This window comes from Capra hircus, chromosome 12, assembly GCF_001704415.2.
Source record: "Capra hircus breed San Clemente chromosome 12, ASM170441v1, whole genome shotgun sequence".
Classification (NCBI taxonomy): domain Eukaryota; kingdom Metazoa; phylum Chordata; class Mammalia; order Artiodactyla; family Bovidae; genus Capra; species Capra hircus.
The window spans coordinates 10,475,383-10,491,838 of NC_030819.1; the positions used below are offsets into that span (position 1 = coordinate 10,475,383).

The window sequence follows — 16,456 nt, forward strand, 5'->3', positions numbered from 1 at the left end:
AAGGGGACAACAGAGGATGAGATGACTGGATGGCATCACCTACTCGATGGACATGAGTTTCAGTAAACTCCGGGAGTTGATGATGGACAGGGAGGCCTGGCATGCTGCAATTCATGTGGTCAGAAAGAGTCGGACATGACGGAGCGACTGAACTGATAAGGGGCTTAACTGTTGTTCCCCCTCCCCACCCGCCAGCCTATCTCATGCCAGCTCTCAAGTGTTCTAAAACCATTTTACTTAAAGAAGGTAGAAAAAGGCAGAAGGTAATTTTCAAAGGGAAAAAGAAAAATTAAGCTGTGCCATCGCTCATCGGCATGCTGTGGTGCAGCAGCTGACCCTGTGGGGCAGGTGTCTGTCAGCGAGACCTCTTGTCCAGGCGCCTGCTTGGTGGCCAAATACAGTATGAGGGGCTCAGGCACCTGTGTGCCTGGCTCTCAGCCCCTCCATCATCCAGGGCCCCGAGTGTGAGTGGTTTTGACTGTTTCCAACTCCCTTCAGTGTTTCTGGAGCGGGGATCATCGGTACCTGTTAAGAAAGGAGGAAGGTTGATTGATCATTGGTTATCCTGATTTTAGAAGGAATGGATTCCAGAGCTGCAGAATCTGAGACTGAATCGGGGGAGGTGGGGAGCAAGGCTGTAGTCCCACAGCTGTACGAGAAGGGAGAGTTTAGTCAAGGGGATGAGGAAGTTAAGGGGTCAGTAGTGGGGTCCATGGGGAGGTCAGGTCACCTTTGAGCTGGATTGCAGAGAAAGGACTAGAACAATGGGGGCAGGCCAAGGTGTAATTTAATGGCAGGCTCCTCAGCGCAGCCCCTCTTTCTGCTTCATTCATCCTGTTGCCTCAGCTTTTGTTTTCTGCTGTGATTGAGACATAACCAAACAGGATGTGAGCGACAGGAAGTTGTTTTAGTACAAAAATAGTTGATATTTCATTGTGGAATGTAATGCAGGGGCCCTTGACATACAGTAGGAGTGATGTGAACTCAGGTTTTGGGCATATTTTGTATATTCCTGGCCCTTTGGTTGCTGGTACATCTAGTACTGGACATTTTCATTGTTTTCTGATGGGGGCATACTGTGTATACGCTAAAACCTGTTCTTTGCCTTTTGTTGTCTAACACAGAACCAAATATTTGTTTGTTTTAAATGTACCAGCATTTAAAGTATCAAGAGTACATAGTCTTATAAACATGTTTATTAAATATACAAACTGTAGTTAAAGTTAGTTGATTGGTTTCTCCTCTTCAGTGTCAAGGGGTAATATGGTAAACCTGATTACTATTTATTTGATAAATATTTTTTTTCTGGTTACATTTACCTTAGGTAACATTGGAATGACTATGCACACACATATATATATCGTCTCCTGTGTAAAGATAGTATGAAGAAAACTCTCATTCTCCTTATATTTTCCTCCATAACTTTTCTATTTTTGTGTTCTTGCTGTACTCAAAAACAGCCGCTCAATCTTAATTTGGTCTCCCCAAGTGGTTGGGAAAGAGAACCATTGTTTAATGCTAAACCAAAATTGCTCCCATCCTATTACTGTATAACTTGTTTTTAGGGAATGAATTTACCTTCCTAGGTAAATTTTACACAGTTGAATGCAGACTAGAGTGTGGTGTTTCAGATTTTATAGTCTGACTGAGGTTCAGTAAGCATCAGGGTGCCAAGCTCACAAGTATTTGTTAGAAACCAAAGAATTTCAGACACCTTCTCTGAGTTTTTAAACCACATTGTAATAAATGCTTCCTTCCCTGTATCCTAGTCCAGAAAACTATGTCATTGTGTTACGACACAAAGGAATTGGCTAGGGTTGTGTTTGTGAGGTCAGCTGGCATTCCATTTCTTGGGCTTCCTTATCTAGAATGTTTTATTGCAGCTTTGTGTCACAGAGGGTGCGATAGTAGTCCCAGGGAGTTAAATATCAGGGAAGTAGTAGAAACGAATCATGACAGCTCTGTAAATTAAAAAGTATATATTCTGACTTCAAAGGATTTTGCAAAGTCTTCCTATTTCCAACCCATTGTGTTTGAATGAGCCAACAGTCAGAATATTTTTCTGATGACTCACCCTCAAAGTACGATGCTCTGGCCTCCTATTGTTTTACCTGCTCAGAGGTAAACTTAAGTTGTTCAGTTCAGTCATTCAGTCGTGCCCAACTCTGTGACCCTGTGGACTGCAGCACACCAGGCCTAAACTCTGCAGTAGTTCTTCTCGGAACTCTTGAATGGCTGGTTCATAACTGAAGAAAGGAAGAAACCATTGTCAGGGTGCATCATTAGTGATTAAACTTGGGCTTTACAGGAGTGGGTGGAATGGCTTTTGTTTTAGACAATTCATTCTCTTCTGTGATTTCTGAGAAGTGTCAGTTTTTACAGAGATGGCTCTGTCGTTACTTTTCTTTCTCCATTTTCCTCTCGGTTTCCTGTACATGGAACCCAAAGTATCAGATGGACAGTGGGTAGGATGGCAGCAACTGGGTTTGGGGAGGAGCAATTGCATTATTCTTCCATCCACAGTATGGACGGACCTCAGGTTATTTGAAGAGCAGGGCTGGTTTCTGTCACTTTGAGAAGTGCTGGACAGCATTGTCTGTGGGCTATTTTTTTGCAGTTCTGTTTTGTGGGCTCTTAGATTGTGAAAGTACTTCAGCTCGGTTCGGTTCAGTCACTCAGTCATGTCTGACTCTTTGCGACCCCATGAACCGCAGCACACCAGGCCTCCCTGTCCATCACCATCTCCCGGAGTTCACTCAGACTCATGTCCATTGAGTTGGTGATGCCATCCAGCCATCTCATCCTCGGTCGTCCCCTTCTCCTCCTGCCCCCAATCCCTCCCAGCATCAGAGTCTTTTCCAATGAGTCAACTCTTCACATGAGGTGGCCAAAGTACTGGAGTTTCAGCTTTAGCATCAGTCCTTCCAAAGAAATCCCAGGGCTGATCTCCTTCAGAATGGACTGGTTGGATCTCCTTGCAGTCCAAGGGACTCTCAAGAGTCTTCTCCAACATCACAGTTCAAAACCATCAATTCTTCGGTGCTCAGCCTTCTTCACAGTCCAACTCTCACATCCATACATGACTACTGGAAAAACCATGGCCTTGACTAGATGGACCTTAGTTGGCAAAGTAATGTCTCTGCTTTTGAATATGCTGTCTAGGTTGGTCATAACTTTTCTTCCAAGGAGTAAGCGTCTTTTAATTTCGTGGCTGCAGTCACCATCTGCAGTGATTTTGGAGCCCCAAAAAATAAAGTCTGCCACTGTTTCCACTGTTTCCCCATCTATTTCCCATGAAGTGATGGGACCGGAAGCCATGATCTCCGTTTTCTGAATGTTGAGCTTTAAGCCAACTTTTTCACTCTTCTCTTTCACTTTCATCAAAGTACTTACTACCAAAATTTATTTTATTTCATTGTCTTTACTAGAACTTAAGTGAAAATAACTCTGATGCTTGGAGGGCTTGGGGGCAGGAAGAGAAGGGGACGACAGAGGATGAGATGGCTGGATGGCATCACTGACTCGATGGATGTGAGTCTGAGTGAACTCCAGGAGTTGGTGATGGACAGGGAGGCCTGGCATGCTGCGATTCATGGGGTCGCAAAGAGTCAGACACGACTGAGTGACTGAACTGAACTGAAGTGAAAATGAATGTGTTTTCTATAATAAGTAAAAATATTCAAAGTCACATAAAGAAAAGTTCATCTTTTCCCTTCAACCTCCATCCCCACATTTCTGAGAGCACCAATGTTATTAACCTGTTATAGTTTCTCCTTCATTAAACCAATTGTTCATGGAAACGTACATACACATGTGTAGTGGTTTTAGTTATTTGTTTTTTAATGTGCTCATGATATATACATTACTCTGAAACTTGCTCTGCCACTTAAAAATATTTGTTTAAGGGTCTCTCTAGGGCCATACAGGGTCTAGTTCACTCATTTCCATCAGTTCAGTTCAGTCGCACAGTCTTGTCCTATTCTTTGTGACCCCATGGACTGCAGCATGCCAGGCTTCCCTGTCCATCACCAGCTCCTGGAGTTTGCTCAAACTCAGGTGCATCAAGTCGGTGATGCCATCCAACGATCTCATCCTCTGTCATCCCCTTCTCTTCCTGCCTTCAATCTTTTGTCTTCAAACTCATTTCCATAGCTGCATAATATTCCAAATATGGCTACTGCACACTTTATTTAGTCATCTCCCTATTCACGAGCATCTAGTTAATTTTCTGTTTTTAGCCTACACAAGCACTGCACAATAAACATCGTAACATATATAAAACTTAAATACTCACACTCTTATTTCAGTACTAGGAATTCCCCAAGGTGGGATTTCTGGGTCACAGTTTATCATGTTTTTAGTGCTTTAAATATTACCAGGTTACTTCTCCAAAAGGTTGTAACAACTCATATTCCCGTTTCTCTGCATCCAGAGGAATAAGAAATGATGTTTCACTGCTCTAATTTCTATTTTACTGCTTAGCAGTGATATTTTTCATATTTTCATGTTTATTTGCCATTTGTTTTTTTTTGCTGCCTGACTTGCCTAATTATATTCTTTACCTATTTTATTTTTTCTGGTCTAATAATTAAAGAGTGTTGGTACTGAAACCAGACAACCTTGGTTAGAAGCCAGATTTCTATTTAGTGTTATGAGTTTGGAGCAAACTTTGGAGCAAAGTGTTTGCTCCAAATATGTCCCTCATGCCTCAGTGTTTTCTCCTAAACAAGGATAATAATAAGACTTGCCTCCTAAGGTTGTACCAAATTTAAATGGGCTTTTAGGGTAATATCTAGCATAGGCTGTTATGAATGAATACCCCCTTTTATCACTATGATGCCTTCTTGTATTTTATTATTCCCTGGCTCTGGGGCAAAGCCACATTTTCTTACTGCCTAAGTTTTACTTGGTAATTGTTTCAAACACTGTTTATCAGACGTACCCTCTTTTTAAAGCACTCGAGGCCTTGGGAGGGCTGGGAGGAACTTTAAGAAGCTGAGCCTGCTTTTTATCTATCTCAGAGCAGAGCTGTCGATGTGTGTAAGGTAGAGTATACACTTTGAGGTTATTTTTACATCTAACATTGTCCCTTCTTCCCCATTAAGTGGTTTTTCTGGTGAAGAATATATCTCTTGGATATTAGTGGCAACATTAGCATGCTTTGAATCTATTTTGGCTAGTTGATTTTTTTTTTTTTTTGAGTGTATCTGCATCCCCGTTTGCCCTCCAATTATATGGAGCTCTTAGCAGTCATTCTTGCTTTGTTCATTTCTCATCTCCTAGCGTCTCCTAGTCTGCTTGAGTCAACAAACATCTTTCAGAAAGGCACCAGGGAATGCTTCTACATTAAGGACCCATTCCCTGGTGGCTCAATGATAAAGAGTCTGCCTGCCAATGCAGGAGACATAGGAGTCTCGGGTTCAATCCCTGGTTCGGGAAGATCCCCTGGAGTAGGAAATGGCAACCGATTCCACTATTTTTGCCTGGAAAATTCTATGGACAGAGGAGCCTGGGGGGCTGCAATCCATGGCATCACATAGTCAGACATGACTGCGAGCACGCTCTCCTGCTACTATGCCAGCTGTGCTCCAGTGTCTGAGATTATAAAGTTTGCCCTTGTTCAAAGACTCCAGCAGAAATTCAGGAGAAGAATGTGTCACTGTGGGTGGTGGCTCACAGGATGTAGTACTGATGTTTTTGTTAGGAAATCTCATGGACAAAGTAAAGCAAATTCTTCTTTGGGTTCAGTTAAGTATATTCTGTGTGCACATATTCTGGCCCTTTTGATGTGAAAAACTAGGAAAAATGATGGGCTTGACAGTTTTCAAACTTTGTCCACCCCCTCCCAGCTGCCCTGCCATGGGCAAAAGCATGAGCTGATCTGTAGGAAGGCCCCTGAGCCTCCAGAAGCCTTAAAGCTGCAGGGAGAGGATCAAGATCAACTTTGTCATGGAAGGAGACTGGAGCCAGCACCTTGTTCAACATGTTTACTGGGAAATGAAAACCGAGTCCAAGGGGGCTGAGTGGCTTGCTCAAGTTCACACAGCTAGTTCACAACTGAACTAGAACTAATACCAAGTTTCTTAGCTGATATTCTGGTGGTCATTTCATTCTGCTCGATGTAGACAGTTGTTTAAATACAGTCATGATAGAGTTTGGGTCATTGCATTACAGGTAGATTCTTTACTGTCTGAGCCACCAGGGAAGCCCTTGCATCATGGCTGAAAACATTTTAGAATAACTCCATGGCTGGGAAAATGAAGAAGATGCTTAATTTCCAATTGGCCATGATTAGATATGTGATAATAGACCTCGGTAAGCTACCAGCAGAGAGGACTAGACACCCTCTCCAGTCGTTGTCACTGCTGATTGTGTGCCGAGATATGACTCATGATCTTTGAGCACAGGAGCAGATGAGAGAGGGCGTTTTATTAAGAGCTCTGACTGCCAGGAAGAGCAGGGTATAGATTTAGAGGCATCAGGTGTGAGGCATAAGGTGGCTGGAGATGACTTCTGTCTTGTGACTCTCCTAGAAGCTTCCTCTTCTGCCTGTTCCCAGATCACACTGCTCCAGCCCCCATCGCTGCCGCCATGTGTCTTTTCTTCTGTCCATCCCTTCAGTGTTGGGGCCTCTGGGTTTGTCCACAGACTTGCTTTCAGACTTCCCCCAGGGACCCTCACCCAGCCCCCAAGACTTCTGTGCTGAGGTTCTCCTTGTCTGTAATTCCAGCCTTCCTCCCCACCCTGTGTTCACATTGCATCTTTCTGGCTGTCTACTGGATGTTACCAGTTAGAAATCCCACAGGCATCTCCAGAATCCAGTCTACCACCTTCTCAATAAACCTGCTCTTCCTCCCAGATTAATTGTCAGCCAGCAGGCCACCCAAGCCTAGGAAGGTGGGATTTGTTCTGGGCCTTGCTGTGAGGCTAGGAGCCTGTTGTCATAACCCGGGAGAGACCATGTGGATCTCCTGGTCTTTCCCTTTTTAATCCATTACTTCAGCCCTACCCGTGGGGCAGATCTATTGTAAAATGCAAAACAGGTTATTTTATTCCCTTGATGAAAACATGGCAGAATTTTTTGATTCTGGATTCTGGATTCTTAATGAAATCCCCAGGCCTCACTATACAAATCTGACTCATTTCTCTACATTTTTCATCATGTGCCATTCATTGTAATGAATGACTCAATTGCTCAAGTGTGAACTTGTGCTTTTATACCTGTAGTCCCTCCTCTTAGAATGCCCTTCTCTTCTTTTGTGGCCAAATGTCCTTACCCTGCGAGATGGACTTTCCTCTGGGAGCTCTTTCTTGTGGCCACCCCCTGGTGCCGGTTGGCTCGCTGTGTGCACGGTTTCCTTTGCCGTTTGTATTGCTGTTCATATTCTGTCTTCCCTGTTCCTTGGGGACAGGGACTGCACTTCACTCATGTTTGTGTCCCTAGCCTGACATAGAATATGTGCTCATGAATATTTATTGAATGAATCAGCATTTCCCCCCTTGCCTGCCACCGAAACCAATGGCTGTCCCTCAAGATCCGCCATAGTTTTCTTTATTCCACCATCCAGAACATCTTCCTTCCCCGTCCTTTACTTGTAGCCTCAAGTCATAGGCTGAACTGTAAGTCCTTTCTACCATTTGGACTCTTTTCTGCTCTCATTATCTATCCTTTCTGTGCATCCTTTTCATTCGATCTGAAATGCGCATGTTTTCCTCCTTTTTGCTGTCTAAATTCTACCTCTTCATTCAGAGCTTGTCACCTATTTCATTACTCTATGAAGCTTTTCTTGATGGTAATGCTTAATTATTCTCTTTTGCTTTATTTGCATTGGTTTTGACTTTCCAGTCGATTGTCGTCTTCACAAGGGCAGGGATCAAGTCTTAGCTTCTCTTTCCCCCGCCCCATAGATCTTACATTGTGTCTGTCCTTACCACACGGTACTTATCCACAGTAATAGTCTGTCTTTGTTTGTTGACGTGCAGGTGACCCACCAAGATAAAGGCAGAGTTGTCCACAGTCTGGCTCTTCAGGATGGGGTAGCTTTCAAACATACCTAGATACCTCTGTAAGAAAAGGATATTTTTTAATGTGTTTCTTATTTTTTGTTTTATCTTGTTATCAGAGTGCCAGAGAAGCAGAAATCAAACTGAAAAGTGAAAGCAGAGTTAAACTTTTTTACTTGGACCCAGATGCTCAGGTAAGAAGTATTTTAATATTTAGAATAGTTCAAGGAAAGAAAAGCTTTGATAGGTTATTTGCTTGCTAATTTGTTTGCTTATTTATATATTTTGGATGAAAAGCAATATGATAGTATAGAAAATGCAGAAGAAAGAGAGAAAACAAAAACCGGTAATTTCATTACCATTGCACAATCATTGTGAACATTTGATATTCCATAGATTGTTGAAAATTGAAGGAGATTTATCCAAAGATGCACTAATCCACCAAAAACATACGTAATTTACCCTGTAAACCCACCACCAAGAAAATAGCATGCATCTCTACAGTTGCCCAGTAGACGGTACTTTCCCGACTGGCCCAAGCTCAGTTCCAAACCCAAGCCTTGCCATCCTTCAGTCCACATCTGTGTCCTGAGAAAACTCCAAACACGCATGGCGAGGGCCTCCAGGGCTGCCCATAGACAGGGCTGCTGCTCGGAGGGGCCAGCTGTCCTGCTGCATCTCCCCCCGAAGTTTCCTCTTCTTCATTTGTTATCTTTTTTTTTTTAAAATAGAACTTCTTTTCCCCATTTAATAATAAGTATTTTCCTCTGTCTCTTCTCAGACTTCAAAACCGTATAGTTTTTTGGACAGGTTTTTGTTTAGTGTGATGAAATATGCACAATATAAAATTTAGCACTTTAACCATTTTTAAACATACTATTCACTGGCATTAGGTAGAGTCACATTATTGCACAAGTATCAGCACAGACTCTTTCCAGAACTTTTCCATCCTCCCAAACAGAATGGGCACTCTGTGCCCGTTAAACAACAGCTCCCTGTATCTCCTTCCTCTCACCCTTAGTAACCTCTATTCTGCTTTCTGTCTTTAAGATTTTAACTGTTTAGGAAGCTCATATATGTGGAATCATATGATATTTTCCTTTTCATGTCTGGCTTGTTCCTCTTAGTATAATGTCTTCAGGGCCCATCCTTGTTGTAACATATGTCAGAACTTCATTCCTTTTTATGGCTTAGTAGTATTTCATTGGATTTATAGTATATGCCACATTTTGATTATAGGTGCTTCAGTTGATGAACACTTGAGTTATTCATAACAATAATTTTAAAGCTCTAAATAATCAGTCATTGAGTAGATATACCATCATTTATTTGACCATTATTATATCCTACATAAATGTATAAAATAGTAAACACAGTTTGTGTAAATAAATATGTATAGCTTTTCCATATTTTAAGCAGTTTCCTTAAGATACATTTATTATGGGATTTTTTTTTCTTAGTGGGAACATAATACATTTATATATTTGCATTTTGTTTTAAAGAGGCTTGACTTCTCATCAGCTGAGCCAGAAGTGAAGCCATTTGAAGAGAAATTTGGAAAAAGAATTCTCGTCAAGTGCAATGACTTATCTTTCAATTTGCAATGCTGTGTTGCCGAAAATGAAGAAGGGCCCACTACAAACGTAATTTTCCTTTTGAAAAACTAAAATTAAAAAAAAACGAAACACATTCCGAGGTTTCAGGTGAGCCTGTTGCAGTGCAGTCATGCCACGCAGTCCTCGTTCCTGGTGTTGGAGAGCAGAGGGTGAGATCAGAGTGCAGAGGGTCATTTGGGCCACCAGACAGGACGTTCACGATACAGGAGAAGAAGGGAGGCTGTTGCACTTTCACAGTAACTTGTAGCAGCAATCATACATAGGTCTAGTTGTCTCTTTGATAGCAGCGTTCTCTTGTCCCAACAGTTTGAGCCCTGGTGGTGATCTGGATTGTTTTGTTTTGTCCAGGTCGAGCCTTTCTTTGTCACTCTGTCCCTGTTTGACGTAAAATACAACCGCAAGATTTCTGCCGACTTCCACGTGGACTTGAACCACTTCTCAGTGCGGCAGATGCTGGTCACCACGTCCCCATCTCTGAGGAACGGCGACCGGCAAAGTTCGCCTGCCCCGCTAGGCATCCTCCACGAGGTCTCCATGCAGTACCCGAAGCAGGTGGGGGGCTGGCCCAGTGGTCACGCTGCTAAGGCTTACCTAGTACAAGCTGTGTAAATACATAAATGAAGCTTAAAATGTGCAGTTGGGGTAAATGAGACTCTTAATTAGATTGGTTGTGTATATCACAAGGCTGTCAAAGCAAGCTGAAAGAGAAATGGCTTTTGACTTCTCATTTCTTTTTTTCTAAACTTGCTGCTAGTTGCCTCCTCTGCCAAAGAGCCTTTCTGATCAAACGACGAACTGTTTGTTGATGAGTTAACCAGTTTGACGCTGGGTGCTTCTGATTAGTTCTGCTTTTTCAGTGCTGTTTGCTGATTGAGAATCTTTAATGTTCGTGAGATTTGTTTAATGTGACTGTAAATTCTGCTCGCTAAAGAAGATGGTTTGTTCCCTAGGGGATATTTTCAGTCACATGTCCTCATCCTGATATATTCCTTGTGGCTAGAATTGAAAAAGTACTTCAGGGGAGCATCACCCACGGTGCTGAGCCGTACATGAAGAGTTCCGACTCCTCCAAGGTATGGATGACTTTGGGATGATGAAAAGCAGTGGGGAAAAAAAATAGGAGTAAAAATGCTTAAAGAAATCACAGTTAAGCCATATTTATGTTCTAGAAGAGAGAGACTGCTTTCACTGTTCTTTGTTCAGTCACTCAGTCGTGTCCAACTCTTTGCAACCCCATGGACTGCAGCACACCGGGTTTCCCTGTCCTTCAGCGTCTCCCAGAGTTTCCTCAAACTCATGTCCATTGAGCTGGTGATGCCATCCAACCATCTCATCCTGTGTCATCCCCTTCTCCTGGAGCCTTCAATCTTTTCCAGCATCACTGTCTTTTCTGATGAGTCTGTTCTTTGCATCAGATGGCCAAAGTATTGGAGCTTCAGCTTCAGCATCAGTCTTTCCAATGAATATTCAGGGTTGATTTCCTTTAGGATTGACTGGTTTGATCTCCTTGCAGTCCAAGGGACTCCCAAGAGTCTTCTCCAACACCCCAGTTCGAAAGCATCAATTCTTGGCCCTCAGCCTTTTTTATGGTCCAACTCTCACATTTGTACATGACTACGGGCAAAACCATAGTGTTGACTATACAGACCTCTGTTAGCAAAGTAATGCCTCTGCTTTTTAATATGCTTTCTAGGTTTGTCTACTCTCATAGATTTACTCTTAAGAGTTAACCTTATGTGTCCAGTTTTCAGTGAAAAGTAATTCCATGTATAAACAAATACTTCATTTGACTAGACTATCCTGGCAAAGGAATTACCAGCTTAATAGTAAACTTTCTTTCATTAAAAGGTACATATATTATATTTAAATGGAGTTCATTTCCACTTGCTGGCGTGTGTCCAAGGTCCTGGAATTGTAAATTTGGATCCATTTACTCTTACATGTGAGACCGGAGACTAGGAGGTGACCTGGCTGGGATGGTCTGGCCAGTAGTGTCTGCAGATCGAGTCCACTTGTGTTTTGTCAGGTGGGACAGGGCTCTGGTGGCAGAGGCAGTGTGATATGAGGCAGATGAGGGAGGGAAACTATACGTGTGGTGTATGTGCTGTGTGTTCATTACTTTGGTGTAGTGTTCAGTACCTGGGGGTACCTAAGAGTGGACATAAGTCACACTTCCAAAAACTTAGGTTTACAAAGGTTTAGTTGCCTGCTCAGCTTCCCACAGCCGGAGTTGCCAAAGGACAGGTGACTGTCACTCTCCAGCATATCGAGCTGCCTGGTTTGAGTCAGCAATTTGAGTGCTGCTCGTGCCCGTTTTACAGTACTTCTCGTTTCTTAAACAATTTTTTTAAATAACTGGTCATCTGTGAGATGACCCTGATACACTGACAAAGACAGGTGAGCAGGATTTGGGATACCCTGGAGGCTCTCACTGAGGTCTTCTCAGCTGATTCAGAGCTTCCTCTCTGTGGTCACCAGTCCATCACAGGTGTGTCCACGAAGATGCAGGATAATTGTTAAATGACAAGTCCTAGGAGTCAGAGACCTGGATGCTGAGTGCCCAGCCAGCCTGGACATGTCATGTGACCTCTCTGGGCCCCGGGTGTCACATGTGTAGTTGAAAGATGGTGCTGCTACCTGTCCCTCCCTTCCCTCAGGAACAGTGCTAATATCAAATAGATACTGTACAAGTCAGTGCTGTGGAGACTGTAAATCAAGCCACTGACACATATAAGAGGACATCATCATCAAGTACTACAGTCCCCGTCAAGGAAGAGCCCATGTACCCAGGCACACAGCTCCAGACAGGATGCCCTTCTGGCTGATAAAAGCTGAGTCAAGTTTATCTGGAGAGAAGCCGTTTTATTTTTTACATCAAGTCTGTAAAACCTGGGATGAGAAGCTCTTTTAGTCTCTTTGGTGTTTTGATTAATAATCAGTGAATGCCCAAGATAAGATCTATTCCCCTGCTGTATGCGCAACACGTTTCCAAGGCTAGTATGCACCAGCTTGGCCGCTTCTTCCTGCCATGTGCATGGTTTGGAATTTGGCAGCCCATGCTGGTGCGAAAACCACGTATCCTCACAGGCGGGACACCGTTCTTCCCAGTGTCCACTGAGCATCTGCTGAATTTACTCCTCCTTCATACTTACGGGATGTGAAGCTCAGCCATGTGTACGTGTTCCCATGCATTCACACCTCCAAAGCAGTCAATTCAAGCAGAGATTAAGACTCAGCCATCTTATGTAAAAATAGAAGCTTCAGTAGAGATTTTACTGAGGGATGGTTTTTTCCTGTGTATCAAAATTGTCTCTTCATGGCCTCTCCTTTGGGGTTGGCCCGCCCTCATACCTCAAGGGTGTACTTTCCTTTGCTTGCCGAATAAAACTCTGAGCTGTAATCGAGCTGTAAAAAAAAAAAATTTGTCTCTTCATGTTTCCCAAGATGGCCTAGGGCATTGTTTGGAGGAAATCATTGCTTTGGAGGAAATTTTTGGGAGGAATCTCTGTAGGTGTCCACCATGAACAGATTTTTTTAAAAAAGAAAAGTGGGGGAAAAAACCCAAAGGGCACACACTAGTTTTTCACTCTAGCTTTCACGTGCATTGTATTCCATGTACATCCTCAGTAAATCTAAGAGTTCACTGCAGGCAAGAGTGAAACATATGCAAATATTGCATTTTAGTCCACAACACAGTCATTATTGTTAAAACCTAAAAGCAGTTGTTTCTACTTGAATATGTGTAAATAGAATGGCCACTCCAGGAAGGCTGACCATTCTACTCTGTGATCTCCGAGTCTGCGTGGACATGCCCCGCTGGAAGGAGAAAGGGAGGGACTGGATCCTGAACCTGTTTCAGTGGAGAAATGTTTCCATCATCACTCCTGAAGGCCTCAGTTCCCCAATGTGGTTTCAGTACACTTGTCATAGTAGGCGGAAGGGATGCTGGCAAGTTGAGCCCATGCCCTTCATTTTGCAGGTAGGGAAGCAGAGTCCAGAGAGGTTCGGTGGTCCAGACTCACACAGCTGGTTTCGGTTTGACTCAGAAGCAGACAGGATGGTGTTGTTCTCCTTCTGAGTCTTCTAGATGAGTGCTTCTCAGGCCTGGTGCACCCAGATCACTGGAGTTCTGGTCAGATTTCAGGTTCTGACCCAGGAGGTCTGGAGTGGGGCCTGAGACCCAGCTTTCCTGACCAGCTCCCGGTGGAACCGATGCTGCAGCTCTGCAGAGTTCACCCTGGTTCACTGGCAGTACAGCATGTTGCCCAACGTTGGTTTGATTCTGATTTACTTAAGTAATGTAAAAGATCTGTAGTCACATACGGATGTGAGAGTTGGACCATAAAGAAGTCTGAGTGCTAAAGAGTTGATGCTTTTGAACTATGGTGCTAGGGAAGACTCTTGAGAGTCCTTTGGACTGCAAGGAGATCAAACCAGTCAATCCTAAAGAAAATCAACCCTAAATATTCATTGGAAGGACTGATACTAAAGCTTAAACTCCAGGAATTTGGCCACCTGATGCAAAGACCCGACTCATTGGAAAAGACCATGATGCTGGGAAAGATTGAGGGCAAAAGGAAAAGGGCATCAGAAGATGAGATGGCTGGATGGCATCATCAATTCAATGGACATGAACTTGGGCAAACTCCAGGAGATAAGGGACAAGGAAGCCTGGTGTGCTTCAGTCCATGGGGTCACAAAGAGTTGGACATGACTTGGTGACTGAACAATAGCTAAACACCCTTCACACTCTACTCTGACTGAATCAGTCAGACTTTGTAGTGGTAACAGTGTAGTACCCCAGGACAAGCAAATTTGGGGATATTAGGTGTCATCTGGTTTAGCGGTAGGGGTATCATTGATAAAGAGACCTGCCATGCATGCATTTTAGACCAAAACTAAATCTGCTTCCCTCTGCACTTTAGAGTTAATCCACCCCCCACACAAACCAAAAGTGATTATGAGAAAGTGAAAGTAGCGGTAATTTATACCTAGAAACAAGAACGTGGTGTTTGAAAGCCCTGGCCTAACTTAAGTCAGTACCTGTCATGCCTTAATAACAAGCGTATACTCCCCAAATCTGGGAAGTCTGCATAGGCCAGTGCATATTAGGAGTTGTGAAAGCTTAGTGTTTTCATTAGTGTCCTCATTTGAACTCCAGTAATGGGATATATTGGGGCATGAATACCAAGTACTAGTAATTACTGATAAGTCAGGGACTTATACTACATAGCCCTTAGTCATAAAGAAATACGAAAGCCTGTGAAATGGCATGCCTGTTGCCTATGAAGTCCAAAGAAAAGACATACATTTTGGAGACAGTTTTTCATTTGGTATTCTTTGTAAATCACTGCTAAAGGATATGATGAACAGAGTCCTCTGCACTGAGAGTAAATCCAGCTGTGTTACATTTAGGTGTGCTTGTCCGTGCATCTGATACTACAGGAAGAGCTTGCTCAGTGACTGTGAGATAGTAAATCTGTAGTTCACAATTCTCCCTTCAGTGGGATACAGTAACTCATAGTTCTACTCTGATGTCTTTAAGGTTGCTCAGAAGGTTCTGAAGAATGCTAAGCAGGCATGCCAAAGGCTAGGGCAGTACAGAATGCCATTTGCTTGGGCAGCAAGGTAAGGGGAACATCTTTTTTTTTTTTTTTTTTTTTTTTTTAGTATCTTGATTGTTTTTTGTACATGTCACTTTTTAAAGGAGTTGCTTTTTTTTTTCCCCTAGGTTTTTTGTTTTAATTGGAGGATAATTGCTTTACAATGTTGTGGTGGTTTCTGCCATGCAACAACGTGAATCAGCTATATGTGTGCCTAGTTCCCCTCCCTCTTGAGCTCCCCACCCCCCAAGCCACCCCTCCAGGTCATCACAGAGCACCAGGCTGAGCTCCCTGTGCTGTGCAGGAGCTTCCCACTGGCTGTGTGTTTTACACAGGGTAGTGTATATATGTCAGTGATACCCTCTCAGTTCGTCCCACCCTCTCCTTCCCCTGCTGTGTCCAGGAGTCTGGAGGAGAACATCTTTTATACCTTTTATATAGATACAGCTATATGGAGAGACAGACAGACTGACTGACTGACTCATTCTGTTTGTTGTCCAGAAGCAGAAGATTTAAATCTGTAAAACTGAAAACCAAGCAAGCTGCATATCTGAAACATCATTTATTAGAGACCCAGAGAAAGGCAGTGCTGGCGGGAGAAGGGTGCTGTCAGCCCTAGCAGGATGGACAAGCGTGTGTGTGGCGGAGCTGTGGCTCCAGGTTCCAGCTGGAAGGGGGTGGCAGCCTGGTCAGTGAGGCCCACAGACCCTCTGTATTTTGAGTCGTAAGCATTTGGCTGTGTGTGTTATTTCCTAAGCGCAGGCCATTTGCTGGAAATATTTTCTATGTAAATTGAGTTAGCTGTGTTCATCCTCATAAATACCTTCCTCGTCTTTCGATAATGAGATTTCTGCTGGCCATAGCCAGTGGAATGACAATTAGTCTTCACTTAGAAACCAGAGTCCAGCTGTGGATTTATTTTGGTCACTTGGAAACTCAGCTTAGACATGTCATTCTGCTATTTCAGGACGTTGTTTAAGGATGCATCTGGAAACCTTGACAAAAGCGCCAGGTTTTCTGCTCTCTACAAGCAAGACAGCAATAAGCTATCCAATGAAGACATGCTCAAGTTACTTGCAGACTTTCGGAAGTGAGTCTCAAGGCCTTGCCTGTTTCTTCTACACCAGAGAAACAGAAGTTACTGTATGAGATGGGGGTTGGCAGCCCTGTGTCAGAAGTCACTCCCTTGGCTGGTTAGCTTGAACCTGGTACCCCACCCAAAGTGACCGCATT

General features: G+C 43.3%; 1 protein-coding gene across 13 annotated transcripts in view; it reads left to right on the forward strand.

Annotated features, from left to right (window-relative positions):
• Nucleotides 1–16,456, forward strand: part of DOCK9 (dedicator of cytokinesis 9) — a 288,599-nt gene that overhangs the window by 174,539 nt on the left and 97,604 nt on the right. For all 13 annotated transcript variants that reach the window (XM_018056406.1, XM_018056414.1, XM_018056410.1 and 10 more), the window contains exons 10-15: nt 8,124–8,198; nt 9,507–9,647; nt 9,969–10,172; nt 10,571–10,693; nt 15,166–15,248; nt 16,191–16,313. In XM_018056406.1, the coding sequence (XP_017911895.1) occupies nt 8,124–8,198; nt 9,507–9,647; nt 9,969–10,172; nt 10,571–10,693; nt 15,166–15,248; nt 16,191–16,313 (749 nt within the window). The remainder of the gene's footprint in view (nt 1–8,123; nt 8,199–9,506; nt 9,648–9,968; nt 10,173–10,570; nt 10,694–15,165; nt 15,249–16,190; nt 16,314–16,456) is intronic.